Source organism: Colletotrichum graminicola (assembly GCF_000149035.1).
Source record: "Colletotrichum graminicola M1.001 genomic scaffold supercont1.22, whole genome shotgun sequence".
Taxonomy (NCBI): domain Eukaryota; kingdom Fungi; phylum Ascomycota; class Sordariomycetes; order Glomerellales; family Glomerellaceae; genus Colletotrichum; species Colletotrichum graminicola.
In genome coordinates, this window is record NW_007361026.1 from 196,107 (window position 1) to 223,943 (window position 27,837).

Below are 27,837 nucleotides of genomic sequence, written 5' to 3' on the forward strand. Positions count from 1 at the left end.
GAGAAATGGTTCTTGTATCTTCCTTCGACTTCGACGAGGCCGACCGGCGGCTTTGATCTTGCAAGATCCGGAGCTAGGAGCAGCGACTGAGGCAGACGAGGTTCCCCAGCTGTTGCCAGAAAGGCAGCGAGCCAGACAATAGATGTAACTATGAGATTTACGCAAAATCCACCGGCCTCGTCTGTCTCTCACGCCATTTCCCAAAAGTTTGGCGTACAAATGCGACATGCAACAATACCGTGCAGGCTGGCCCGGGAGAATTGTCTAGATCATAGACATGGAACCCGCTCGCCCGGTTATCAAGACGGACGAGGAAAGGAGACGTACTATGAGATCCCGATGTGACTTGGAAAGGATAGACATGCTAGGAACGGATGAGGCAATCCGAAAACAACAAGCATTCTGGATAATATTGGGTCAGCCTTTTACTGTCCTGTTCTAATATACCAGATGAATGACCGGGCACCCACTGCAATCACTCAGTCTATCAACTATATGGTCGGTCGTATATAGCGTCTGGAGAAACGGCCTTTTAAGCAGCCGGGTGTCTCTGTCTTGGCTTTCCCAGCCCTCGTCTATGTAATCTCGGTTTCATTTCATCATCACATCATGTCCCCGTCAAGAAACCGCCTGGCGGCGCTTCGCGAAGGCTCCCCCCGCCCCTCCCGGAAGCCCAAGCCCGCCTAGACGGGGTAGTCGAGCTTCTTCCCGTCCAGTACCTTCCAGAACTCCTCGACGATCTCCCTCTGACCAGACGGCGCCCCCCGCACGGCGAGGTACACCCTCTCATCCACGGCCGGCTCCCAGACGCCTGGGTTCCCGCCGGCCATGAGCCCGCCGGCCTCGGTAAGGATGCACCAGCCCGCGCACACGTCCCAGGCCCAACAGCCGCCCTCCCAGTAGGCGTCCAGCTGCCCCGCAGCGACGGCCGCGAGGTTGAGCGCCGCGGACCCCAGGGAGCGCATCGAGTGCACCATGGCGCCGCCCGACTCCTTGGTCGCGGCCAGCCGCTTGAACGTCTCGGTCTTGAGCTCGAAGTTGGGCCCGTCACGCGTGGAGCCCCACTCGCAGGCCAGCAGCGCGCCGTCAAGCCCCTTGAGCGGGATCGGGCTCCGGGCCAGGGGCAGGCGCTGCGGCGCCCCGCCCGCGCGGCGCATGTAGCTGCCCTTGCCCTTGATGCCCGTGAACAGGAGGTCCTGGAAGGGATTGTAGATGACGCCGACGACGGGGACGCAGCCGACGGACAGGCCGAGGGAGATGCAGGCTTCGGGGAAGGAGTGGACGAAGTTGGTGGTGCCGTCGATGGGGTCGACGACGAAGGTCGGCTCCGGGCCAAGACGGGTGCCCTTTGTGTACGTCTCCTCGCCCATGAAGGAGATGTCGGGGTAGGCCGACTTTAGGCGAGTCGAGACCATTTTCTCGACGGCCTGGTCGGTCTCTGTGACAATGTCGACGGCTGTTTGAGGGGGGAGAACGGAATCGGGTGTAAGCCAGGTGATTCGGAGGGTCAAACAAGGCCGGTACGAATGAAAAAGAAATATTGATTGGGGGTGCCAGAGGGGATAGGCAAGTAGGGGAGACTACGCACAGTTGAGCTTGGTGCCCTGGTCAATCGACGACGGGTTCGCGGCCATGATCATCTTGCCGGCCTCGCTCGCGATGTCGAGGAGGGTGTCGTGGATCTCTTGGAGGTTGAGGTCCGCCATCTTTGCCGTGTCTGGCGGGGTGCTTGGTTTCTATGCTCTCCAAAGGGGCCGGGTGCGTTGGCCAAAAGAGGTTCGGTTGGTCAAAAACAGCTCCTACCGTATCGCAACTGTTCAATAAAGGAAGCTGTACAAGTGGTTGGTTGGTTGTCTCTGTCAATCGACGCTGGAGTCGAAGCTCGCTATAAGTTTTTCTTTTTTCTTTTTCTTTGTGGGGGGTAAGTAAAGTCGGGAATTAAGCAGGAGAGCTGGGATGTAGAATGATGGCGGGGTTATGGGAAGGAGGAAGGAATGAGGACATAGCTTGCGGGTGAGGGGCATTGTGGGGAAAGCTGACGATCGATCCCCTTTCCCTTCCATTCTCACCTTCCACCGCGGCGGACTTTCGGTTGGTTCAATTGGGGGCTACAGTCGTCAGGGGGGTATTGGAAGCTCCCGGGGGGGCGGGGTGAAAGCCCAATGGAGTCAGAGTTCGCAGGGGGGTAGGCCGCACAGACCCGCATGCATAGGGTATATATTTCACACTGTAGAGAAGACCTTCTAAAAGCCCACTAAGAGTCCTATAAGAAAGAGCCCTATAGGCTTTATATACAGGTATATAGTAAGTTATACTGTACTTACTAGACCTTTTTATACGTTAGAGCTAGCTCTATAACCCTAGCCTTATTACCTACTACGCCCTATAAACTCTAACTCTACTAGGCTTTTACCCCCTAAGGAGCTTCTAATACCCCCTAGACAGCTATAGCCTTGGCGAGGGGTACTAAAAATACTAATAATAAATAAGGAAAAAAGACATGTTCCCTCACCGAGGTTCGAACTCGGGTCTCTCCGGAGCGCTTCCAGGGGATTGAAAGCGGAGTATCCTAACCACTGGACTATAAGGGACAATCTAAAACATTACTAGAACCAATGCATCAACAGTAGTTATAGTGCATACAGTCCTCTCTAAGAAGCCTAAAAACGTATCCCATTGAGTGCCAAGTGACCTCACATAACCCAAAAATGGGTCTATGTAAATAATTACCGACAGCTATTGGACAGTCAGCCTGGATTGCTGTACTCTTATTGGTCTGAGGTTATGTGAGGTCACTCGGCACTCAATGGGATAAAGAGTGTTATATTAAATCTACTAAACTCACTATCTTCTACTTAAAGTATCTTAGTAAACTCTGCTAGACTACCACTATAGCCGTTAAAAACTTTACGCTATAGGTTATAGACACTACTAGAGATATCTACACTTGCCGCTTACTAGTCATATAAAGTCGGTGAGCTGGACGGCGGCGGTAGCGGCGGTGGCGGCCTCGTCGACGGCCCAGGCAAGTAGCTGGGTTGCGAGACGTGGCGGAGTACCCAAGGACAAGGAGTTGTTTTATACGGGAGGGGGAATCTTTTTGATACTCAAAGTGCAATTCAAAACTTATTTTCAATTACAATATGTTGAAAGTCAGGTAAACAAAAGTGCCTATTGACTGTTAGTTAGGTAACAGAGGGAGGTGTTGCTCGCGGGTGAATTAGCCAGCCGGCCGGCGAAGTAGGGGTCGCTATTAGGAGAAGCTCTACACACACAATACAAGGCCAGAGGCCCTCTGGAATATATACAAAAAACGATTTTAGGTAGAAATACCCTTCCTAAGTGGGTTTGCCATTCACCGAGCATATCTGTTGCGCCTACAACTGGTATCACCTCCCACAACCAGCTTCTGTCCTATCTCGAGTGTGTCTGCCTGGCCGCATCTCACAAGCCCGGATACATTACCGAGTTCCGTCTATCTTTACCAGGAGTGCACGCTCTGAATACATTGACGACACAGTCTATATAAATCCGCTAGCCTCTTTGTAGCCCTTTGCAGATTAGCCAGAGCCCAAGGACAGTCATTAGGCAGTTATAGACTATCCTAACTGTCTATTATAATAACCAAGTAATCTTTCTTATAGAGGTCATTTTATTCCCTCCTAACGTCACATCTCAGTATACTCTTAGGGTCCTATAACATATAGTTATAGTACTATATATACTTTTGCTCTGGTCAGTTTGATAAGGGGATCGGCTCACCCAGCTGTTCTTTTATCCAGCATATACTCACTGAAAACCATTCTAGGATGAAGGCCCTTCGCGCTCTGCTCCGCGGTCGTCAGCTATAGTCACCGAAGTGGTGCATCTCAACGTTCAACAAGGCAACCTGCGATATCTTCCCATATTTCGTCGTACATCTAATCCACTCCCTCGACTTCGCCATCACCTTCTGCTTGCAGCGCGGGCCGTCTTCCGCTTCCGCGCGCACCGCGGCTGCCCACCAAGAGCCTCACAAAAAAATTCTTCTTCCCCCTCCGCGGCAGCAAGAGCCTTCGCTTCAAGTACCTTCCAGGCAAAGGACTTCTACCCTAGCAAACAACAGCAAGAGCAACCCCGCGATACGTGAAAATGCACGAGGAAGAGACGAATATGCTCCTACAGCGCCCACCTTTTCAACCGATAACCCTGTTCTCCAACCTCCAGATCGACGCTTAGTCTGAACATCAATATGGACTCGATCAACGGAAAGAACCTCGCAGGGGCCATACGGACTCCAGAGGAGAGGCTTCCCTTTGGAGGACCGCTCGACGGACCACATGAGCATCCCCACCTCGCATGATGTGGCAGGATTATTGATTGTATCGAAGAGGGCCTGCAAGTTTTGCCGCTATTAACGCTGAGGGAGTCTTTGCCAACGGACTCCCTGGTCTCGCCTCCGACGCAGGACATAGTCCGGAAAGATATGTCTTGTTGAAACAGGAGACATCGACATCATTCACGCATAGTTTACAGGAAGACAGCCTACTTAACAATAACGACTGCAAGACCCGATCCTTCCAACATTATATCTCAAGACTCGCTACATTCATAAATATCGACTCCGTTTCCATCGGTCAGAGCCACGCCGTATAAACTAAGTTCGCTCACAAGAACCTTTTACCGTCACTTCTAAGCAAGGTAGAAGCTATAGGTGCTACCTAAGCCAACAGACTACTTACACAAGAGTGTCCTACAGCCATTAATAAAGTTCACACCCCGACGGCTCATCTGATTATTCGGGCCCTCAATGTCATCCCACCGATACTGGTCACTGATTGTTTCTCATCTCTAATCCCAAATGTGCAACCAAACATGCTAGATCCAACAGCGCTAGCACCGCCTCACGACTATCCAGACAATGAAAACTGCAAACACCTGTTCTTCAAGACTGTCGTAAGTCAGTCACCATGGCTGGTGTCTGTCTGCAATACGTGGTCCAGGGGGACGAGGTTACTGTTAGTCAGGGGGGACAGGGTTACCACGTTCGAAGCCATACATCACACACATCACACACGCAACAGCCATCAGCACACAGCAAGGCAGACCAAGGCTCCTCGGACCTAGCTTTACTGCAATGCGTGGTCCAGGGGTACGGGGTTACTGTTGGTCCACGGGGTACGAGGTATTCTGCCTTGTGCCGGACCAGCTTGGGTCATTGGCCGGCAAGCAGAACGCATCTCATCACTTATCGAGGGAATCTTTGGGCGAATAGTGTTGCAGAAAGAGGGAACCGCTTGGCGGCTCATTGTGTTTTTGTATATCGGCCGCCCATGAAAAAAATAAAAAAATGAAAAAGCTTGGTAAAGCGAGAAACGATAGCAATCCTAACGCCCTTGGAATTGTATGGCACATTTCCCCCAATCGTGACATGTCCCCGTAAACCCTCCTCCACCTTCCGGGCCCGCTTTCCTTTACTCGATAGTAGCTTCGCCGCATTATCCCCAAAGACGTCTGACCACCCTTCCCCATATTCCACCAGGGATATAATTCTGCCACCTAGCCCAAGTGGAATCCCCAGGCTGGAAACAAGCCAAGCTTTACCGTGGGCCCTTGCCCGCCCCCTCTTCGGTAAAGGTTTCGTATTGCGAGCTTCAAAGGTAGACTGCTGCGCCCTTATACGTTCTCCCGGAAAATCGACCTCCGCTCCGTCGGGCTCTCTCCGTTGTCTTTCTGCTGCTGTTGCGATGCCGTGTCGACGATGGGGCGGGGACTAACACCGCGCAAACTGATATTACTCGGCTCCGCATCGTCCTCGAACGGGTTCCTACTGCCCGCCTTGGGCCCGCCTAGTCTAGCATCGTCATCGCCGAGCCGGCTGAGGCTCCGGCCCCGCGCCGGCTCGTCGTGGTGCACGCCCGGTGTCGCAGCAAGGTTCATGCCGTAGCTGTTGCCACCATCCGCACCGTTGCCACCACGATATCCGAGCTCCTGTTCCTCGTAGTTACCGTAGGGGCCATACGTCTCAGCCTCGTGGCCGACGCGCGCATCCCAAGCCTCGTCCGGGTCGAGTGGGCCGAAGCCGCGGCGGGGTGCGCCGGCGCCCGAGGGCTGCTCGTAGGCGCCGGCGGCGGAGCGGCTCCCACGGTTTTTGAAAGAGCTGATCTTGTCGTTGAACCAGCCAGAAATACCGCTCGGTGCGGGGCGCGGGGGGCCGTAGGATGGCGATGTTTCGGATTTTCGGAAGGGAAGGTAGGAGGAGAGCGACGGAGGCGGGAGCTGCTCGTTCATCGGTCAGTATTGATCACCTGGGCGATAGCTTGGTGGTAGACGGGGAGAATTTGCAACGTACACCTAGTCTTCGAGCACGGAGCTGAGTGAAGATAATCCAGCCGACGATGCCGATGAGGGCGAGGACCAGGATGGTGATGATAATGCCTCCGGCGACTGACACCATGTTTGCGATTCAATTGCGACGATGCAAGTCGGTCGGCTCTGATGGCGGGAGGAGAGGAAACAAGGGCTCGCAGCGCAATGTCGACGATGTGGTGACGGCGACCGTGTTGGTGGTGAGTGCGTCGGTGATTGAGGATGTACGGCGGCGGCCGATGGAGGTCCGGTTCATGAAAGGTGGTCGAAAGTGCGTGGTGTGGTTTGCGTCGTCCGCCTTGGCTTGGTGGGCTGTGTGTGTGTGTGTGTGTGTGTGTGTGTGTGTGGGTTGTGCTACATACACGGACACGGCACACGACACACGCTGTTGGGGGCTAGCGGCAGTGCGCCTAGACGGCTGAATGGAAGGCTGTCCGAGAGAAGGTGACGCGAGAGAAGGTTAGGCGGAAGCCTGGACCCGTCGGCTGTAGTGAGGTGGGGGAGGAAGAGAAGACAGACTTGGAGAGACGGAAAGGAAAGGCGGCAGGCCCGTTGAAACCTTGTTTGACGAGAAAGCAGTGCAGCGCAGTGCGGTGCAGTGCGTCGCGTTACGCAAGGCAGCCAGATCAGCACCCAAGCGGATTACATGCACCTGGTACGGAGTACTCGTTTGGTTCCCCGTGTCGGCCAAGGCAGGACAAAAAACGGCAAACAAGGCAGTGGGAACTGAATGACTGCAAGTCGCCCGGCGCAGAAGAACGAAGGAAGTAGGATAAGCCAAGCTTACTGCACTCCAATCCCCCTCAGCTGTCAAGTGCCAATTCCCAGGCAGGTAAGGTAGGTAGGTTTCCTCTACTCCAGAACGCTAGCTTCTCAAACCCGGCAGCTCGGTGCTTGTTTCTTCAGCGGACTGCCTGCTCATCATGTAAGTACTGTACATCCTCCTCCTGCTTGCTGTTGCTGCCCAATCAGCTCTGGCTCTGTGCTCTTTTGCTAGAGCTTGCGCTAGGATGCGCACATTCCACCCGATAAAGTTTTGTTTCTATCGGATTTATTTCGCAAGCCAACGAGTGTAGAGTTAAGACAATCGCCAAAGAAGCCTCCACGTCGTCCTTTCTTTTTGTTGTTCTGTTCCCCGACCCAACAAAGGGGGGAGGGGGCCGGACTGGGGAGACAGCATCCCGTCGAAATACCTAATGTAGGTAGACAACACAACAGGAGCTCAGGTCGATGACGTGCATCCTGTGCAGCGCTCGAGGAGCTCGAGTCCTTTTTTTTGTACGGAGTATACGTACCGGTATAGTATAGTACGGCACTGCTAAGAGCCCACAAACGAAACCAGCTTTGAACCCCTGCCTTTCGTGGCCCCTTGCGCTATTCATAGCGGAGAAACGAGCCCGATCCCCACCACCCTTGTCGTTCGCTCACTCACTCACTCACTCACTTACATAGTCTACAGACAAGCTGATAATGCCCCCCCCTGACAACCCAAGAGTACCGTGCACAATAACCGATAGGGTTAACGTGACAGTAGAGTAGGTAATAGGGTTCTTACCAATAGATACGCACATACACGTCAAAGGGGTCTATAAGCCTAGAACAAACCAAAATTTTTATTCTTCTCGCTCTATATCCGTATAGTCTAGCAGTAAGTGATGCTCTTACTAATCTAATAGCTATAGGTTTAATTCTAGCCTTTTCTAACCTTTTCTAATTTTTTCTGACTTTTTCTTTGGGTAATTTCAAAATGGCTCCGCTAGGGAGGGTTAGAATAGTCTATCCCGCCCTGCTTCCTCTGCTACGCTCTAGGTCGGGATAGGCCAAGACTATCCCTTTTGCCTCTGTTTTTTACCTCTGTTTTTTGCCTCTATTTCTACAGGGTGGCAGGGGTAAGTTTTTCCCCCCTATGATGTTATCCCCCATAGCTGACATCATGATAGAGGGGGAATATTCACCAAAAGTGAAGTTCTGTAGTAGGGGGGTGAGCATTAGTTACCTAACAGGGGGGAAAAACTTCGGCCGGATACCATCGTACTTTTTCCCTCTATCTATACCCTTATCTATTAGCTATAACTGTATCTATTGTCAGCTCAAGCCTGCACGGGCCAGCGCGCACGGTACTCTCGGGTTGTCAAGGGGGGGGCATTATCAGCTTGTCTGATCGCTCACCCGGACTCCTGAGCCCCTGCCAAGTCAAACTTTGGTGCCACCCAAAAGATAAACCCCGACACTTGACATTGACACTCGATACCTTTTGTTCCCAAGCTATCGCCAGCACAAAGTCATATTCTCTCAACTCTATTTGGGGAAAAGGAGGAAGGAGATATCATTCATCATTTCGCCTCCCTCTAGATCTAGATAGACTGGCCGAAAATGAAACCAAGCCTAATGTGGGTATCACACGAAACACTGATCCCAGAGCCCTCCGCTCCTCGCGAACCCCATGCTCTCCACGAACGAGCGTAGCTGGCACCGCCCGAGGTCGTCGGCGCCGCACCCGACCAGCGGCACCACCCGGTCGTTGACCAGCACCCGGACCATCTCCTCGTCCGTACCGTCGCATTTCATCTTCTCCACGTACATGCGCGCCGCGAACGGCACCGTCCAGCTCGCCGTGAACCCTTTGGTCTCTGACACAGGCGTCAGCTCCGTCTTGGACAGCGGCTTCGTCTCGTTGTACAAGCCCAGAGCGCCGTAAATAGTCATCATGTCGTTGTCGTGGCTGAAGTCGGCGTACAGCTTCTTGTCGAGCGGGAACGTTGCCGGGTCCGAATCGAGCGTCGAGTTAGTCGACGTGTGGTCCACCACGGGCTGCCGCGTCAGGCGCGCAATAAGCTCGTTGGTGAAGCCCACACCCTGCGTCGGCCCGAGCGGGTTGCCCGCGTTGTAGCCGTAGTACTTGCCCAGCGTCTCGTAGTACTCGTAGCTCTTCCACTCCTCCAACGTGAAGAGGTTGCAGAACTGCGACTGCGTGCCCTCAACCACCGTGTTGAACGGGCACAGCTCCATGAAGTTGATGGTGTCCGCCGCCGTCAGGTTCGCGCCAACCAGGTTCTCGTTAAGCCGGGCCGTGATCGGAGGTGTGAAAATGTCACGCCACGGGGCCTGCGCCTCGTCGCCGACTTTGGAGTATGCGCCATCCTCAAAGGCAGTGCAGAGGCCGTGGTCCAGCGTGTTGTTGAAACCCTTGGTCTCGGGGATGATTTTCACGGCCCCCGCGATGCCACCGCCGCCCCCCGTGTGGCCATCGGCAATTTTGGAGCTGTAGAAACCTTGCGTCCAGTTTAGGCCAGATTCGACCACGCGCTCCTGGCCGGAGGCTCGGATGAAGGGGTCGTTCACGGCGGCGAGCGCTTGGTAGCGTTTGTAGAATGCCACGCCCGAGTCGACAAGCTCCTTCTGGCCGAAAGATGTGAGCTGGTCGGCGCCAAGAGTGTAATTGTAGGTCTTGATAAACTCGTAACCTTTGCCGTAGCTCGTGACGTTGGCGTGGATGCGGTCGACGAGCGCCTTGTATTTCACTGTCTTGCCGGCGGTAGGATCCCGAGCGCCGTGCCGCGACAGGACCTGTGCGAAGGTGATCTCGCAGCCGGGGGGCGTGGCTGCGCTAATCTCAGATGGCACCGAGAAGAAAGGTGAAAGCTGGCCCCAAGACTGCGAGATGGGTTCAACATCGCCTTGCGGTGCCTGGCCGCGGACAAAGCTAACCGTGGCGTGAGTTTTCAGTTTCACACACGTCAAGGCTCAGAGTGATGGAGACAGTACTTACCCGAAGGCCAAGGCGAACGAGACTAGAATGGCAGAAGCCATGGCGACGAGTGTGAATATGAAGAGTCGACGTTTGTAGATCGGTATGCGGGTCTCCCGATGATCATCAACCTCGTCCCTCTCGCCCTCCTCACCCGGGATGGCGTTGTATTTATGCGCCTTCCCTGCGACGAGATTCCTGATGGCCCAGTAGGCCGAACTATCCATAGTCAAGTCGGAAACACCCATCTCGGCGATTCGTTCTTCAGGCCAGTGGGCTTGCGTGTCGTAAATGATTTGCCCGATACAGCATCCCTGTGCCCCTCCTTCCAGGGTGCGATTATGTGTACGTAGTATGGGCGAAATTAGGTATCGGCAGGGTAAATGAATCAGGCGCATTAGTTCCAAACGCTACGGTGTCTGCCCCGCCCTCCTGGCCCTGTCACGTGGGGCCGACGCAACGTCAGAATTAGAAACAAGCTTCTGTAAGCTTCATTACCTACCTCTCACGCAAGAACCTTTGAATTATTTATTTGAATCGCTTAACGCCCCGCACACATGCCGCACCTACCACTACAAGTATGTAGCTCCGAAGGCGAAGTACTTCCCTTATTCGATATCCGTACAGCCGTCTTAAACCCCGTCTCGGAAGCCAAAGTAAGGGTAGTCACTCTCTATATCGCAGGGGCAGGCTCTCCAAGGCCCTCCCGCCCCTGCTCCTTAATAACATGCTATGGCCGTGTGTCTTCTAATCTTAAACACAACATTCCAGCTGACAAAGCAAGAAGAAACAAACTGTACGATTCATCGTCTTGGGTGATCGCAGTTCAATTTTTTCCTATGTTGCCAACTGCGGAACAGCCCTTGCTACATTCCCAGCCTACAGTGAACCTTGCCTTTTAGTCTAATGATACATCTTCAGGCCCGGTACCAAATTACAACGTCGCTATCAATGACACACTTGAGCCCTGAACTTCACTAAACGATTTCAGATTCAGACGTTCTCGCCAGACGGATCCGAGGCGAGCTGTACACCTTCAAGAGAGAGCATGCGAATTCTTAAGTCTACCAATCTATTTTCAGACTGCAACAGAACCTATCTCCATCCTCACGCCTTGATCGGTAATCTGAGACGACATCGCCCAAGTACACAGCAGACGGACCTAGGGTCGATTCAACCCAGCCGCGGCAAGGTCTCATAGCAGCTTTAAGTGCGAAGAACCTTTCTGGCCTGCTCGAACAGCTTGATGTCATTCTTCAACATCTCACGCGTGGCCTTGCTCACAGCGTCCTCGCCTGCCACCATTTCCAACTGTTCGGCCGTCATCTTAAGGATACGGTTCGAAGACAAGACATTCAGAGGGCTGGTCTCGGCACTGAGAAGGAAGTAGTCGATGACCTGAGAGCAGACCGTGTCAGAAAATCGAGCGCTGGCGATGTCGTAGTAGCACTTCAGGACGTCATGGATGATGTTGCACGTCTCGTTCATTCTTTCGGTACTGGTCGGTTCTCTCGTCAGCTCTCTGTAATTGACGTGTTCTTCGCCAGTATTATCCCCAGCGTTCTTGCAGCCTTTGTACTTGATTGCAGATCTCTTGGCCTTGACTTGACCCAGTGCTCTGTCGAATGCCGGGTTGTACGTGATGGAACGGCCCCCTCGCTCCACGTGGATAAGCAATCTCGCCTGTTGCATGGCCGTCTGGTAACGCTTGACGAGGTCCTCAACAATCGAGGACCAAAGCGCCTCAAGGACCTGTCCATCCCCGCAGGCCTCCTTGACCACCCCGTAGATGAAGTGGTGGACAACAAGGATGACGTTGCTGACGTGGGCCAAAGTGATGGGCTCCCACTTCTTCGACTGCTCCTTGAACGCTGTGGGAAGCAGGTGATTGTTGACCTTGGAATGATCAGTGTGCCGATCAAGCATTGTGCAGTTAATCAATGATAGCCACTTACAGTGCCCAGCTCGAAGCCGCGAGATGCGAGGTGTAGCTGTTCGAGGTGCTTCATGATGTTCTGGTTTTGAGGTGCCGCACACTTGCAGGGCTCTGACAAGACTGCATCCAATTCACCGAACTCGTCCGGCGGTATCACAAACGCTATGTCGTACAGGTCATTTCTGCTGGCATCCTCGTCTTCGTCCTTGTCTTCGTTCTCGTCTTCGTTCTCGTCTTCGTCCTCGGCGCTAACTTCATTGCCTTGGTTCTCGGCCTTTTCATCTTCATCCATACCATCGAAGCTGCGGGTATGAGCTCTGTTGAAGAACATGAGAGAGAAAGCCGAATTGACCTCACGAATCCGGGTCGCCAGGCGATATTCTGAATGTTTATCAAAAAGAGTATCGCCGGTGTAGTAGGCGTTCAGACTGAAGTCCCGGAGCTGAACGTACCGACTCACAATCTTGCCGAGATAGGCTCTCTGCTCGTCAGCCGTGGACCGGGACTGTCCTAGAGCCTCGAGTTGGGTCCTGGCGTCGGCGAGGCGTTCGTTGATCTCACGGCGCACTTTGGGGAATTCGCTCTTGGTACGGTCCATAAGGAGCTCACGCAAGCGATTGCGGAGGGCTGGGATTCCCAGGCGCGACTTGTCGAGCTTGCACCAGGGGTCCTCGCTGAAGAAGGCCTTCTCCTGGTAATCCCGCTCCTCTTTGATGGACGAGGTGTCGTCGGCGCCGCGATTCTTGACAACGTAGTAGCCCAGCTGGATATCTCGTCTCTTGCCCCTAATCAGATCCATCGCCGCTTCACGAGTGGCATTCTCGCTGACTAGATCAGGTTTGGTCAGGACGCCCAGGGTGCGCTTGCCCTCGGGGTCTGCCTCGGCGGCATAGGTGAGGATGGTCTGGGTTGCAACATCCACGTTGCATGGGATCACGGCAAGTATGCTGGATGTACAGATTAGTAACTGGAGAATCCCGACTTGCGAAGCGACTTACATCGTTCGGGAGTCCTTGATGTAGTCCTTGACCATGGACTTGACCAAGGCAACGTCTCTGGCAGTCGAAACGCCTGGAAATGCTGATTAGCATTCACACTTGTAACCTTGCTAGGGAGTTCTTACCATCTTGTGCATTCTCAAATATGCCTGTGTTACCGGATAATCAGCGGCTTCCTTGCATTCAAAAAACGCTAGTCGACTCACCAGGCACATCGATGATAGTAAGATGCTCTTCGTCAGGACCACATATCTCAACACGTAAAACATCTTTGCTGAAAGCAGCTCCCCCAGAAGAACCATCGAGGGAAGTCTTCAGACCCATGACATTCGCAGCCTATGAAAGCGGTCAGGAGGTAACATTTGCGTAGACGAATATCAATGAGAAGTGGACGCCACGCCTAAGGTGACCAGTGTCGAATGAAGCGACGACAGAAAGGGGACTATGAAGACGATTGACCTACTTCCTTGAGTACATCTGCAAACTCTTGGCCCTTCAAGTCACGGAGCTCACGCCGGAATGACTTGGCAAGCTCGGCTCTCTCTGGGGTCGCCTCGAACGGCTGGATTGTGACGATGATGCTTGTCGTAGCTTCTCGGCGGCATACGATCTCGGTGGCATGACGAGTACAGAGACCCACCGAACGAGGGAAGTAGTACCCCGTGAGAGACTCCAGAACACTGGATTTTCCGGAAGACTGATCTCCCACGACAACAAGCTGTGAAAGAAAGGTCAGTAAGTGATGATATATACACATACAAATCATGCCATAGCTGCTTACCTGCGGAAGAGCGACTTGCTTAGAGATTCCGAGCTCCCTCAACTTGTCAATCTTGTCGAGGAGGTTCCGGTTACCCAGACCGGAATTCTGACTCTTGGACTGTACGGGTGCCATGATTGTGTCAATGGGTGATGACGTTCTGAAGTAATGTGGGGTGTTGGATGCAAAATCAGAAACGATGGTGAAAGTCTGAGGGAGGTTAGGAATGGCAGAAAAGTCTGGGAGAGAAGGGAAGAAGGGGTGGCATATAAGCAGATTTTTCTCTCTCTTGTGGTGGCGGCCCGCATCTTGCTGCAGGCATCGATACAATTTCAATCAACTGACCAAGAGAGAGGTGTGGACAAACGACGGTGACAAGGGTGTCGGGAAGAGCATTGACTGTAACAACAAACAGAGCTCCTCCACTCTGCAGCAGATCAGTAATTTGGACCAGGTTTCTGGCGTCTACCTCATGTATGGGCAGCTTCGAGATAAAGCACAAACACTGCCCCTAGGCAGGTATCAAACGTAGAACAGGCGAATAGATGCCCCAAAAACCAAGCCGAAAGATGTAGCACAGTCAACTGGTGAATTGCTTGTGAAGATCGGCTCTCATGACAGACTCCTTCCTCCCCACGAAAGAAGCGATGATCCTGCCTCTTTCAAGGACATATTCAATTGAAAAGGCTTGACATGGACAGGCTCACTTGCGCCTGGCATTCCATCACCGCCCGTATTTCTCGGCTTCCAAGCTATACCAGTGATCAAGATGACAAGGCCATGATCATGATTCCTTGTAGCGGTGCTAAGTAACTACGGCTTTGCTGTGAAGGCGCATAATGTCAACTGCTTTTGGCACCAGTTCGTCCAAGACCTAAGCTGTAGGGTTTCGTTAACGAGAGATCAGTAAAAGATGCAGCATGGCTATAAAAAACGGGTCGTGGCCTAGAGTAGCTAACACAGTGCGGCAGATGCCTTCAACTTCAGAAATCTGGTTTCTGTAGATAACAATAACAGAGGTAACGTGTTCAATATGAAAAACAGACCACCTCTTTCATGTATGGAATGGGTGTTAAAAAAGGTCTTCGTCAAGAGGAGTGGCCGCCACGTAAGATGTTGGCATGATGTGAACAAGCGTTTGGCCCATAAAGTCTATACGGCTTGTGAGCGCTCATGAGACACACAATAAGCGGTTTGGATTACGGCCTATAAGAGAGCACTTAGCTTTGAAACGTACTCCCAGGCATAGTGGCTTCAGCAGTTTGAACAAAAATCATGACATGATGGATAAAGACATACAACACCAGGTATTTGCTGATTGTCACCGGCTTAACCACTAGCCTGGCCCTCATGAAGTGTTGTTAGCTGTGGGAGCCTAGATTTCCTGTTTTTGAAGCCTTGCACTTCTATCATCGGAAGGCGAAGCTCCCTATATTGTTCCACTTTGCGGCATATAAAGTAGGTCCTCGCTGAAACGGTGTCCCTCTGTTTCCATGTTGGTTGATTGGTTGATTCGGCGCTCTGACAGGCCCTCGTCACCTCCCAGGGCCGGCTCACACACATCTACATGCATCGACAGAACTGTCGCCATTCGACAGCCACGAGGCGAGACCTACCTCATGACGGCCCGGTTAGGCTACGGAGACGGCAAACAATACAATTAATGCTGCTGCTGTCTAGATGCAGTGTTCGTCCGGCCCCGCAGTTGTTGGAGCTGAGTCTCGCAAGTTGTAACTGCCAACTGGGTTGACTGTGTTGGTTGGAAGACTCAAGGTTGACCATGCCAAGTCGCAGAACGAGGCCCTCAATGCTACGCTGATGGTGGTCCGTGCCTCAGCTCATGTTGGACCAACCCGGCTTTCACCTTCCTTTACGAGTAATGTTGCTAGGGTAGGTAACCGTTGGCTCTATGAAGAGTGATGGTTGGGTCTTCTCAGTCTCTCCACTCTCGGGCAACGTTTTATCAGTTCCATCACGGCTGACTATGGTAACGTGACGGCTGCCTTCCGGTCATCTTGCTGCAACATGGCGGCTATCATCTTTGCGTGGCCGGTTGGCTGGTTCTTCCTTCTCGTCCGCCCTGTTCTTCTTCCTCGGCCTGTGACAGTGACGGCGCACACGACTTCTATCCTGCTCCTGGACGAGGGAAAGCCCTACGGCTCCCGGCCCACCACGGGTGCAACACTGGGATGCCAGCGCCGCATCTCGTTCGGTTTAGGCTGCAACATGAGAACCCTGGTCTTTTGGTTTGTTGACTGGTCGATGTCCGAGATTCTACGGATACTCCTCCGGACACTGCGCTCCCTCGCTCATGGGATCCACAGCTTTGCGCCCGACAAGCGAACCGTCCTTCCGAGTCCCTGGACTTCTCCAGAGCTCGCATACTAGGACCATGTTCTCCGAGTCATCACGAGCACGCACTGGATATGCATCACATACTGCGGCTTGACGACGATGCACCATTTATCCGCCGCACTCTTCGTCTCGGTGTTGAACTGGGAGTCTCCCAGCAACTGGGCGGGAACACCGCTTTTCGGCTCCATCTGGGATGCCTACACTCCCTGCCGCTTCTAGGCCGTCTTCTGGTACCGACTGCATGTCGTCCCATTCTCGGCTTACATGCGGTTTCTGCCGAAGGCGCTTCGCGCTCTGTGGGTCTTGTTGCTTTCTGCGCCTGGTCACGCGCTGGTCCTGAATTAGGCCCTGTGCTTGTGCAAACGTGTTCTTGGCGTGGATGGCGGGAGGATGCCCGGTCTCTTTTTCGTATGGCTATTCTTCTTTTGTACCGTATCGGCGTGGCAGGATCCTGGAGTTTAGCATAGATCCCGATGTGGGCGTCATGGGTCTCTTTCCTAGCTATCCTAGGCATGTTTCTTGCTTACACGATATCATCATTACTGTTCTAGCACATGATCTATGGCGGGTGCTACTCTGTCGTGTTAATCTCATTGTTTCTTATGACTAATCCGCTCTACTCTTTTCAACTAACCCATTATGGAGGGCTGTATCCGTAACTCTCCTCCTTTCCCTTTATTTACTCTCACTTCCGAGAGTGCACACTCCTGCGAAACCACCAGAGCTGCACATATCAATCGATTGCAGAATTCTCGGATCTCCTGACAGCGCCATGGACGAACCCCGTGGTTCGACCGAGACGTCTCTGCCACCCTACGACGCCGTCTCGCAGCCGTATCAGGAGGTGTGCCCCCCAACGACTCTCATCATAGCAGGCCAGTCGATCCACGCTCTAACGGCAGATTCGCCGCCGCTTTATCATCTCAGTCTTGGTATTTCAAACCTTTCGGATATCACCACAGAGGTAGAGCTCTCGCGCGTTGAGCCGAATAAAGATGGCTCGGGACGCCAACGCCATATATATGACTTGCGATATATGCGCTCGGGACCTGGTGGCTACGTGAAGCTGCCGTCCGACTCGCCTCACTACTTTATCGAGCGTGCAAGCCGTCGCGTCCCGGGCCTTCAGGATCTGGGCCTCAAGAAGAGCCGCTTGCTGGGAAAGGCATGTACGACTGTTCTGCCCGTTGACATAAGAGGCAAGACCAGCAAGTACAGCATACCCAACTTTGTCAAGGACAGCGCCCCCGTGTTCAGTATCAACAAAGATAGGTGGGCGGATGCGCAAGGGGCTCCGATTGCCTCCATGCATGATACCACCGAGCACAGCCTGATCGTCACGGCGGCCCTGCCGCGCGCCCAGTTCGACATGCTCGTAGCACTGTGGTGCTGTAAGGTATGGGAGTCTGGAGTTGCTAATGCCGAAAAGGTGCACGAGGGGATCGACGGAGGTGAGTAATTCAGTCAGATATGGACATTCCAACACGCCCGTTTGGTCGCTGACTTTTTATATGTGTGTTTAGTGAAGAGAAAGATGCGGCTGGCAAGGGAGTTTGGGATGCGCGGCCCACTCAGTAAGTTGTCATTCCTCGTATCTGCGTCGACCAGAATCGCTCGATTGACATAGTGTTCAGTGGGAGCCGGAGGAGTGGCTGGGGGGTTTTGAGCTGGCGCGTACGGGGCCTCGCCGCCTGTCTGATGAGGATACAAACGCCCACTGCGTTGGGTAGGTTGCGGTTCATGGGAATGACGATGAAGATGTAGAGCCTGCACTCTTTATGGAACCTCTTGCGTCTGTTTCTTTGCTAAACTGTTCTGCGTACGAGACTTTGCAAGCTTGAAACCCGTCAACAAGACAAGTTGTGTGTTGTCGGAGTCGAGCCCGGTTCTCCAACAGTGAAAAATTGCTAGTGCAGCCCACACCGTGCCCGCAACCACCGCAACTCACTCACCCACTCACCACTCACACACTTGCAGCCTCTCACACCCCCATCTCATTCTCACCAGCGATCTCGGTCTTATAAATTGTACCAACTGAGCTTGGTGGGTGAAACATACTTGGAATCCTCCGGCTCTAACCACCCGCCCTTGCATCGGCCCCGGGCTCAGATACCCAATTCGCAATGGCCGTAAAAGCCCTCATCTCAAGCCTTGAGGACGAGATCCTTGACCCGGAGGAAGGTAAGCCCACCTCATTCCCCCCTTCCCAAACGGAACAATAACTCACATGCTTCTTCTACTTCTCTTCCTCAGAAACATTCTTCCTCTTCTCCCACGACTTCCGTTCCTCGAACCTGGGCATGATCGACCCGAAAGCCGCTGAACTCTCGTTGACGATTGCCGGCCGCGACTTCACAATCCATCAGTCCCCTACCATCCTCTCGTCAACGCGTGCTGGTGGCACCACCGGGGCCGGTGAGTATCCTTATCCGCTACTTAAGAAGCTTTCGAGTCCCGGCACTGCTGAATCTCTTTGCTTCGTACCTCACCTCACTCGCTGTCTTTCGTCTCATCCATCTCCATACAGACTAACACCCTTCACGCAGTCCTCTGGAAAGTGACGCCCCTCTTCGCAACCTACCTTTCCTCCCCTTCCTCCCTGTTCAACCCAATCTTCCACCCTTCCTCCACGATCCTCGAACTAGGCTGCGGCATCTCCCCCCTGACGGCACTCCTCCTCGCCCCGCGCGTATCCCGCTACGTCCTCACAGACCAGCCCTACGTGGCGCGCATAATCCAACAGAACCTCGAGGCGAACCCCCTACCAAAGTCCGCCTCGTCCTCATCCTCAAAACCCTCCTCCTTCTCCTCCCGCCGGAAAAGGGCTGGCGCAGCAAACCCGTCGTCGTCATCGTCCGCCCCCGGCCAGGACGCCAGAGCCGACAGCCCCGGTGTGATCGCCTTCCGTCCCCTCGACTGGGAGCTCGACACCCCGGACTCCTCCCTCACGGGCTCCCCCGCCGCCCGCAGCTTCGACGCCCTCATCTGCTGCGACTGCATCTACAACGAGGCCCTCGTCGGGCCCCTCGTCTCCGCCACAGCCGACCTCGCCCGCCTCCGCCTCCGCGACCAGGAGGACGACGCCAACGCCCGTGACGCCGCGGGCGCCACCGGGGACCGTCACAACCACTACTCAGCATCGTCCACAACGACAACGACGACGGACCGGTCCGAGCCGTGCGTCTGCATTGTGGCGCAGCAGCTCCGCAGCCCCGACGTCTTCGAGGCATGGGCCAGGGCCTTCCACCGAGACTTCCGCGTCTGGCGCGTCCCGAGCGCCCTGCTGCCCGAAGGGCTGAGAATTGAGTCCGAGTTCGTGGTTCACGTCGGCATTCTGAGAGAAGCCAGAGTGGACTTTTAGTTCCCGTCGCTTTACGTATTTTACGGCAAGGGACTGAACACATCATAAAAATAGGGGGAAAACGACATCACCATTGCCGGCGAGGGAAACGAGACCCAAATCTTGAGAAAGCCCTTTCTGTCTCTCTTTGTTTGTGGCTACACATCTAGCAAGCTTTGTAAAACTTTTCTGGCAATAGCTTTCTATTATGAAGAGCCGCCCTTATACCATTTCCCTTTGAATATCTCGATTTCCCGAATCGCCGCTAGTGTGGCGAGGAGGCATGTTTGGACATGCCAAAAAAAAAAAAAAAAAGCCGTAACCCAAACCGCATCGTAGATACGTCACATGATGATAATAACTCCCTTTTTTAAATACAAAAAGCCAATCCCGTCTGCTTTTAGTATGAGCCCTTTACCACTCGAGGGGCTCCGTCTTGGTCTCGCCCCGGTTCGTCTTGGGAACGGGGACAGCCTTGGCGAGGAGACGGCCCGTCTTGGGGTCTCTCTTGAGGTAGCCCGTGCCGTCGAGCCAGGGGGTGATCTGAGACATTCGGCGCTCGTACTCGGTGATCTTGTCGTTCTGCTGCATGGTCAGGCCAATGTCGTCGAGGCCGTTGATGAGGCAGTGTTTCCGGAACTCCTCTACGTCAAAGTCGGAGATGGTGTTGCCGTCGGAGTCCTTGATGACCTGGTTGGGCAGGTCGACCTCGACCTCCTTGCCGGAGCGCGCCACGGCGGCAATCGCCTCAAGCTTCTCCTTGTCGGAGATGATGATGGGCAGCATGCCGTTCTTGAAAGTGTTGTTGAAGAAGATATCGGCGTACGAGGGCGCAATGACACAGCGAATGCCAAAGTCGTTCAAGGCCCAGGGGGCGTGTTCTCTTGAGGAGCCACAGCCAAAGTTGGGGCCGGTGACGACAAGGATCTTGGCGTTGCGGTATGGTTCCTTGTTCAGGACAAAGTTGGGGTTTTCGGAACCGTCCTCGTTGAACCGCAGGGCGAAGAACAGGGCGTTGCCCAGACCAGTGCGCTTAATAGTCTTGAGGAACTGTTTAGGGATGATGGCGTCGGTGTCGACGTTGGACATCTCCAGAGGAGCAGCGATGCCCTTCAGGTTGGTGAACTTGGGGAGACCGGCAGAGGTACCGGCTGAGACGGAGGTGTTTGTGTGGGGCTCGCTGTCCTGGGGCTGGTCGGCAATGGCGTCCTTCTCCGAGTCGCTCTCCAGTACCCGCTCGTCGACATGGGGCTCGGCGGCGGGGGTGATGGCGGCCTCAATATGCGGACTGGCCTTGTATCCCTGGAGTTTCCTGACATCGGCGAGCTTGCCGACAATGCCGGCGGCGGCAGCCATGACGGGAGACATGAGATGCGTCCGGGACCCGGCCCCCTGGCGACCCTCGAAGTTTCTGTTGCTGGTGGACGCGCATCTCTCTTTGGGAGCGAGGATATCAGGGTTCATACCCAAGCACATACTGCAGCCGGCCTCACGCCACTCGAAACCAGCGCTCTCGAAGATCTTGTCCAAACCCTCCTTCTCTGCCTGAGTCTTGATGAGACCAGATCCGGGGACGACCATGGCGCGCTTGATGTTGGCGGCGATCTTCTTGCCCTTGACGACTTGAGCGGCGGCGCGCAGATCCTCGATGCGGGAATTTGTGCAGGAGCCGATGAAGACCTTGTCGACGACAATGTCCTCCATGGGAGTCCCGGGGGTCAGGCCCATGTACTCAAGCATTCTGCGGCCGGCGGCCTTCTTGTTCTCGGTGGAGAAGGTCTCGGGGTCGGGGACACAGCCAGTGATGGGGACGACGTCCTCAGGGCTAGTACCCCAGGTGACGGTGGGGACGATGTCCTTGGCGTCGATGAAGACGTCGATGTCGTACTTTGCGCCGTCGTCGGACTGCAGAGACTTCCAGTACTTCACGGCGCGATGCCACTCGTCCGAGTTGTACTTGGGGGCGAGGGGGCGGTTCTTGAGGTACTCGAAGGTGATGTCGTCGGGGGCGACCATGCCGGCTCTCGCGCCACCCTCGATAGACATGTTGCAGATGGACATGCGGGCCTCCATGCTGAGGCTGCGGATAACGGAACCGCAGAACTCGATAACGGCACCGGTACCGCCGGCGGTGCCGATCTTGCCAATGGCGTGCAGGACAACGTCCTTGGAGCTGACACCGGGGGCCAGCTCTCCGTCGACCTGTATCCGCATGTTCTTGCTCCTCTTGGTGATCAAGCACTGGGTGGCCAGCACGTGCTCGACCTCACTGGTGCCGATGCCGAAGGCCAAGGCGCCGAAAGCACCGTGGGTCGAGGTGTGACTGTCACCACACACAACGGTGGTGCCGGGAAGGGTGAAGCCTTGCTCGGGGCCAATGACATGAACAATGCCCTGTCGCTTGTCGCCGAGGCCAAAATATGTCAGGCCGAAGTCCTTGACATTCTCCTCGAGGGTCATGCACTGGATTCGGGAGTCCTCCTCGGCAATGAAGGAGCCGATGTCCTTCATGCCTTTCCGCGAGGAAGTGGGAACATTCTGGTGGTGGGGGTCAGCGATTGCGAGTGACGGGAAGGAGGAGGAGGAAACTCCGTCTGCATCACGGAGTCAACTTACGTGGTCGGTGGTCGCGAGAGTGCAATCCGGTCGGCGCACTTTGCGGCCGGCGTTCTTCAGGCCCTCAAATGCTTGCTGCAGGTCCTTTGTTAGCGAGCCGCCATGGTGGGGTCGGCCAACCGACGTCATCCACGTCCGAGGGCCAAGGAAGAGGGAACGAGGCGGCGACATACAGGAGAGGTGACCTCGTGCACGAGATGTCTGTCTGTAATTCGGCCATGGTTAGCGAGCTGAATTACCTAGCAGATTGACCCTCGTCGCGGGCGGACTGACTTACCAATGTACAGCAGGATGGTGCCGTCCAGCTTCTCATCCACGACGTGGGCCTGCAGGACCTTGTCGTAGAGAGTCTGCGGGTTACCTTCGGCAACAGGCATTGTGTGCGACTCGAAGGGAAAAGGGTTCAAGCTCAAAAAGCAAACCAGCCGTCCTCACAAGTAGGGACCGTTTTGGTAGGCACAATGGGGTTTCCCGAGGTCCTTTTCAAAGTAGGCTTCTGGACGGGGGAAAGTCGTAGTTTGAGGGCTGGATTCGTGAGGCACGGCGTGAAAGGGGGTGAAAGGGGGAGAAAGGGGAGAGAGCAAGTGAAAATCCTGAGTCGGAGGAGAGAAGTGGCAGGGTGTGGGGGAAGAGCCGCTCAATATGTATCTGCCGGACCGGGAGGCCTTCGTCCCCCTCCCCTCCTTCTACTGCGTAGGGATTGTGAGTGTCAAGTGCCTTAGAGTTAGTTGCGGGACACTCAATCAAAGAGGATACACGGGTTTGGGAGCTTCGGAAAGCGAGGGGCAGCAAGGAAGAGACACACACGACTCTGGAAAAGTGCCAAGCGCAAGTACCTCGCAGCCATTTAAAGGGGGCAGTGTACCTACCCGTCTACCTAGGTAGGTACCTTGGCTTGGGTGGCACCCAGGTATTGAAAATGCAAAAACGAAGCTTTGGGCTGAGCCCCTCCAAGCCTTCCGATCATCGGAGGCGCCAGTCCCAGCTAGAGGCGGGTCCGGTCGCCGGAACGCGGGGTACAGCGCCCTGATTTGCAAATGAGGCCCGCGGATTGGCCCGCCGCCGCAAAGGTGCCCTGGTGGTGCCGAGGGTCCTGCTCCACATCAGTCGAGCTTCTGGAGAACCTTCCAAATCCAACCATGAAAATTGTTGGCTCTCGCCATCGGTCCGGCGGTGGTTGACGAAACCAAAGAAGAGGGGTGATGAATCCGCCCATTCTCTGGGCTAAGGCCTAGGCCTAGGCCTAGGAATCGCCCTTGGCTATCTGGTGCTGCGCGTGGTTGTGACTCTACTGGCTAAGCTAAGTCGGTAGGTATAAGAGGCTGCTCTGCTGGCTGGCTCTGACGTTCCCTGTCCTGGAGAAAATGTGAACGCTTGACTACCGCAATCTGACGAGTAGTGTAATATGGGCTCGAACGGGCACAGCGTTGCCCAAAACAGCAAGTCGTTAAGTTCACTCGTACCCACCACATATGCCTCTGGCACCAATGTGACCCAGCCGCGTCTCCGTTCTGTTCCGTTGTTTGCCGTCCTGATCTTCACTTTCTTATCCTTGCTGCCGTTGCCGCTGTGATGACACTTGGGCACTGTTACAAGACGGGTCCCTCTCAAGGTCGCAAACGACACGGTCAGCCGGACGGCTGGCCCTTATGTACGTGACTTCGTTTGCCTTCCAACAGCTCAATCCGAGCGTTGGCACCGTCCATTGTCGCGACTCTTGTAAGCGCTCCGTCGACCGGCCCCAGCCTTCAATGTATCGCGCCAAGATATCATCTCATTAAACTAGAGCCCGTCGAGAGCCTAGAGGCCAACTTGTGTTGTCCATCATGCGCACACAGGGACACTCACTTCACAACCCACGCCCGACACTCGCTCTGCCATGGCCGAAACTTTGATCGATAGGGAATATCCATAGTTACCAAACCATACCAATATTAATGCTGTATCAGTCAACGACTTCCGTGACACTACCCCACTCCCAAGACTCAAACAAACGCCCGTCAATCTCGTACCATTTGACATTGCGCTTTCGGCCTCCTTATCAGGCATCCCCCTTCCCCCTACCCAGCCGATGTACGGCGGCGTGCGTCCATAGCGCCTCGCCCAATCCAGCCCATCCCCACAGCGTCAATCGGCGGTTGGTCAGGTCCGAGCGCCAAGCTTTCCTCCACGGCCTCCCCTTTTTGTCACCACGTTATCAAGAACCGAGAATCGCAATCAGGCCTACCAGTATTATGTGCACCATTCCCAACAGCAATGCGATTCCTTGCGCGATCCGGACTGCCGCCGCCAACAACGTGAAACCGCTGCCCAGCGCAAATAGGAACAATACAAAATCCCCCCATGTTGATTTGTTGCCATCAAGTCGCTTCCTGGCAGGCGATGTCGGATCAAAGCATGGCGAGATCACCGTCCAATACCAGCGGGCCAACATCCCCATCATCTGCTTGCCGTCCGTGGCGCACTTTAGCACATGCTTGTTAAACGTCTCTCTTCTCAAACGACTTTCGATGCCGCCGCCTTCGGAGCCCTTGCTCGCCGGGGCACTTGACATGCTGTAGCCAGCTTTCGACCTGGCATGTCTGGTCGATGGCAATGCTTTGCTCGTCGTTCGCGTAGTCTGCCGATTGACGCTGCCCCTTGTTCCGACAGAACACAGCTCCGAGCTTTGGCCGCTGTTCATCTCTGCGGCCTCCATTAATTTTTGTTGGCTCTTGCCCAGATGCCTCATCGAGTTGAAGCTGCTCCGCAACCTCCTAAACGGAACGTAATCGGCGTGGGGCTTCCTGAGGCTGAGAGGCAATGCCCGGAATTCTTCCCTCCCCGGAAGAGACCTCTTTCGAGTTTGCGCCATCTTGCTGCCCGAGTTGGCTACCGCGGCCCGCGCCGCCTCCAACGAAACCGCCTCGCTTTGGTCCCACTGCGTCGTTTTCTCCCGTGTGTTTAGGGGTGATGTAGACGTGGACGTGTGTGACGTGACAAGGTTGTCCGTCTCGTCCTCGACGAGCTCCTTGCCGGGGAAATTCTTCACAAAGGACTTCCTGACCCCCTTCTGGATCGCAGCCTCTTGGAACCGAGTTGCTGCCGTGAGACTGCCTTTTGGTACTAAATTCTCCGTCCGCCTTTTGACGTTGGCCAATTGATGGACTGATTCGGTCGAAATGTCCTCCGTCGATGTCGACATTTGATCGTCGTACCGTCGACTTATGTGCCGATTCTGCAACAAGCTCCAGCTTTCGCTGCATTTCTTCTCTAGTTGACTCTGCCACGGACTCAATGGAAAAAGAACTTGGTCGGACCCAATAGTGGTGGTGATGGGTGTGGTAGCATGTCTTGCCATCGGATCCTTCTTCTCTCCTTGAGCTCCGAAGCACGGCAGGCTTTCCTGGCTCTCTGCTGCTCCTGGAGACATCCACTGGTTCATACAAGGCTTGTTTACCAGACTTGAAAGTTCGTTTATCTCCTTTAAGCTGTCGCTCATCAACTTGCTGAAGGGATGTTTGGTCTTCGATTCTTCGATCCATGTGTCTAGAGCCACCGAAGGACTCTGGAACATCAACAATGACTCGGATGGGGATGTGGTCACTGTATGTCGTGGGCCGCAATTCCCGACCGCGTTCTGGACGTTGAGTTTTGACCGGCGCTCTCCCATGAAATGGCAAGTCATTCGTAGGGGCTGGCCCTCCATAACTTCGGTGGAGGCTAGGACCTTGAATTCCTGGCGCGCTTGCATTGCCTGCCTCATGACTTGCGGGCGGTCTGTTTCCAGTGTTTGCAAAACTTGTTGTGGCAGCTGGTACGTTTCCGGCGGGATATAAATCCTCGAGGAGTGCTTTTGAGTCGGTCTGGCGTTTACCGACATCGACCTCAAGGGGTATGTAAGAGCCTTGTCCTGGCTGGGACAGGGTATCCTTGAGATTACCTTGATTTTGTGTTCTCGCCGGTCCGTCTCGGGGCATACCGACTTCGTTGGGGTGGAAACGGCTTGGAGTACTCGCCGGCCTCCTGGCTCTGCCTCCTCCGGGCATCGCTGGCCTAAAAAAGAGACTATTTTTTGAGAACTTTTTGGGAGCGGTGGTAACGCCTTACCCGAGGCGCTACCTCCCAGAGCTATCTGCTCGGAAATGGGTGACGAAGGTGTGATCTGGACTTGCGGGCTGCCTGCGATTGTATTTTTTGCTGGTTTCACTACACCAGCTGGAACCGAATAGTTGCCATTTCCAAGCTTTCCATCGAACTCGGGGGTAACGAAGGACGACCGTCTTCGTTGAGGCGTTCGAATTACTGTGTTAGAAGAATCGGCGCCATCATCTTCCGAGATCAGGTACTTTGGTAAGTGGGACATGGGATTCGTGTGACTCATATCCGTTTGATGGAAGTGTTGTACTTCCTGTACCTTTGGCAATTCCTGCCCTTGATCTTTAGCCTCTGACCCTAGAAAGTCTGTCAGCATGTCTCTTTTCAAAGCAACGGTCAATCCAACATATATAACCAAAAGTGAGACTTGGGAATAGTCAAGTAGGGGTCCGTCATTTAAGTAGTTCGCGAAGGCCGAAAATCCAACTTACCACGAGTAGAAATGCTCTTGATTGACTGTGCGATAGGGCTAAGAATTGGTCCCTTCGCTGAAGACCACTGTTGTCGATGTCGTTGCCACCGAACGTTGCGCTGCGCTTGTCGTATGGCCTCCTTCTCTTGATCTTTTCGAGAGAACCGCTGCTCCTCTAGGTGCTGAAGCTTTTGGGTCACTTCTTCTGTTAGCACTGCGGCACCTCTGCGACTGTTTGTTGTTTTGGTCTTTGTCTTTTTATGCGAGTCCAGCTTTTGGTCAATGGCCAAGGACGCAGAGCTGAAACTGGTGGTCGAGGGCGTCAGGACGTCTAGCTCTCCGGTGGTTGGGTTAATCCCTGTGACACCAAGGTAATCGCCGCTCTCCTTCAACGTTCTCCTCTCCAACTGAACCAAGCGTCGCTCTTCCAGAGTCTTCTCCCCCTTTGAGGCTGTAGTATTGGGGATGTGTGCTATGGTTCTAGCTCTCCGTCGGCGAGGCTCACGTTCAGAAGGAGGGTACCTTGACGGACGGGATATATCTCTTGCCGTATTCCAGCGAGTTATACGGTCAGAGCCTCGTCCGATTCGAGGTGGACTGGTGGGAGAGTGACCTGATATGGAACGGTTTTTCTCAGTGGTCTCCTAGTATCCCTGGTTTCGATGGGTGCTACCCTTTTCAGCACGGCGGCTTGGTAGAACGGCCTTCAGGCGAGAACTCAGTGTTGATTTCCGGCCCAGCTCGTCAAATTGTCGATCTTCAGAACGCTCGGGGACGAGCCGAAACGACAGAGCTTTGGGTTGTTGGTCGATGGCTGAAGCGGAGTGGGTTGACATTGTTCGAATCGAGGACCAGATGAAATAGAAATATTACGGTGTAAGATAGATAGAAAATGAACAAACAATTTCCGATCCAAAAAGCCGACGATGTCGTTGCTAGGGATCCCGCACGGCGGTGCAAGAAATTGCGAATGACAGGTTGCTGGTGGGAAGGGGACAACCTTGTCAGGGAAGGGACAGTAATCTTGGAGAACCAGAGCGCAACGGCTAAAGAAGTTGCTGCTGCCATTCAACCCGCTTGTTGTTTTGACAAGTGAATAAACAGTCTGCATTTCCAAAGATTCGTTTTCAAGGCCTGTTCTTCTGATATAAGACCACGTCGACCGATACCCGCTTCGTCTCCGCCAT

General features: G+C 54.2%; 10 protein-coding genes and 1 non-coding gene across 11 annotated transcripts; 4 read left to right on the forward strand and 7 right to left on the reverse strand.

Annotated features, from left to right (window-relative positions):
* Positions 1-683: 683 nt before the first annotated feature.
* GLRG_06102 (inositol monophosphatase) lies at positions 684-1,706 on the reverse strand (the record flags this gene model as incomplete). Its single annotated transcript, XM_008096787.1, has 2 exons — positions 684-1,456; positions 1,589-1,706. 2 exons carry the CDS (start codon positions 1,704-1,706, stop codon positions 684-686), a joined length of 891 nt encoding a protein of 296 aa, XP_008094978.1.
* A 797-nt stretch (positions 1,707-2,503) lies between these two features.
* On the reverse strand, positions 2,504-2,591 carry GLRG_13154. Its single transcript has one exon. It is a non-coding gene; the product is annotated as a tRNA-Glu (tRNA).
* Positions 2,592-5,655: 3,064 nt separating this feature from the next.
* GLRG_06103 (uncharacterized protein) lies at positions 5,656-6,436 on the reverse strand (the record flags this gene model as incomplete). Its single annotated transcript, XM_008096788.1, has 2 exons — positions 5,656-6,258; positions 6,332-6,436. The coding sequence occupies 2 exons, from the start codon at positions 6,434-6,436 to the stop codon at positions 5,656-5,658; spliced, it is 708 nt and encodes a 235-aa protein (XP_008094979.1).
* Positions 6,437-8,745: 2,309 nt separating this feature from the next.
* GLRG_06104 (histidine acid phosphatase) lies at positions 8,746-10,158 on the reverse strand (the record flags this gene model as incomplete). The annotated part of the gene is made up of 2 exons (XM_008096789.1): positions 8,746-10,051; positions 10,118-10,158. The coding sequence occupies 2 exons, from the start codon at positions 10,156-10,158 to the stop codon at positions 8,746-8,748; spliced, it is 1,347 nt and encodes a 448-aa protein (XP_008094980.1).
* Positions 10,159-10,653: 495 nt separating this feature from the next.
* Positions 10,654-10,998, forward strand: GLRG_06105 (uncharacterized protein; the record flags this gene model as incomplete). Its single annotated transcript, XM_008096790.1, has 1 exon — positions 10,654-10,998. The coding sequence occupies one exon, from the start codon at positions 10,654-10,656 to the stop codon at positions 10,996-10,998; it is 345 nt and encodes a 114-aa protein (XP_008094981.1).
* A 304-nt stretch (positions 10,999-11,302) lies between these two features.
* Positions 11,303-13,925, reverse strand: GLRG_06106 (dynamin family protein; the record flags this gene model as incomplete). Its single annotated transcript, XM_008096791.1, has 6 exons — positions 11,303-11,992; positions 12,052-12,979; positions 13,031-13,112; positions 13,237-13,366; positions 13,494-13,748; positions 13,812-13,925. The coding sequence occupies 6 exons, from the start codon at positions 13,923-13,925 to the stop codon at positions 11,303-11,305; spliced, it is 2,199 nt and encodes a 732-aa protein (XP_008094982.1).
* A 1,890-nt stretch (positions 13,926-15,815) lies between these two features.
* On the forward strand, positions 15,816-16,178 carry GLRG_06107 (uncharacterized protein; the record flags this gene model as incomplete). The annotated part of the gene is made up of 1 exon (XM_008096792.1): positions 15,816-16,178. One exon carries the CDS (start codon positions 15,816-15,818, stop codon positions 16,176-16,178), a length of 363 nt encoding a protein of 120 aa, XP_008094983.1.
* A 739-nt stretch (positions 16,179-16,917) lies between these two features.
* On the forward strand, positions 16,918-17,604 carry GLRG_06108 (uncharacterized protein; the record flags this gene model as incomplete). Its single annotated transcript, XM_008096793.1, has 1 exon — positions 16,918-17,604. The coding sequence occupies one exon, from the start codon at positions 16,918-16,920 to the stop codon at positions 17,602-17,604; it is 687 nt and encodes a 228-aa protein (XP_008094984.1).
* Positions 17,605-18,268: 664 nt separating this feature from the next.
* GLRG_06109 (uncharacterized protein) lies at positions 18,269-19,506 on the forward strand (the record flags this gene model as incomplete). Its single annotated transcript, XM_008096794.1, has 3 exons — positions 18,269-18,326; positions 18,399-18,560; positions 18,692-19,506. 3 exons carry the CDS (start codon positions 18,269-18,271, stop codon positions 19,504-19,506), a joined length of 1,035 nt encoding a protein of 344 aa, XP_008094985.1.
* Positions 19,507-19,899: 393 nt separating this feature from the next.
* GLRG_06110 (3-isopropylmalate dehydratase) lies at positions 19,900-22,478 on the reverse strand (the record flags this gene model as incomplete). Its single annotated transcript, XM_008096795.1, has 4 exons — positions 19,900-22,023; positions 22,102-22,176; positions 22,275-22,306; positions 22,379-22,478. The coding sequence occupies 4 exons, from the start codon at positions 22,476-22,478 to the stop codon at positions 19,900-19,902; spliced, it is 2,331 nt and encodes a 776-aa protein (XP_008094986.1).
* Positions 22,479-24,298: 1,820 nt separating this feature from the next.
* Positions 24,299-27,486, reverse strand: GLRG_06111 (uncharacterized protein; the record flags this gene model as incomplete). Its single annotated transcript, XM_008096796.1, has 4 exons — positions 24,299-25,860; positions 26,191-26,535; positions 26,670-27,101; positions 27,324-27,486. 4 exons carry the CDS (start codon positions 27,484-27,486, stop codon positions 24,299-24,301), a joined length of 2,502 nt encoding a protein of 833 aa, XP_008094987.1.
* Between the last annotated feature and the right edge of the window lie 351 nt (positions 27,487-27,837).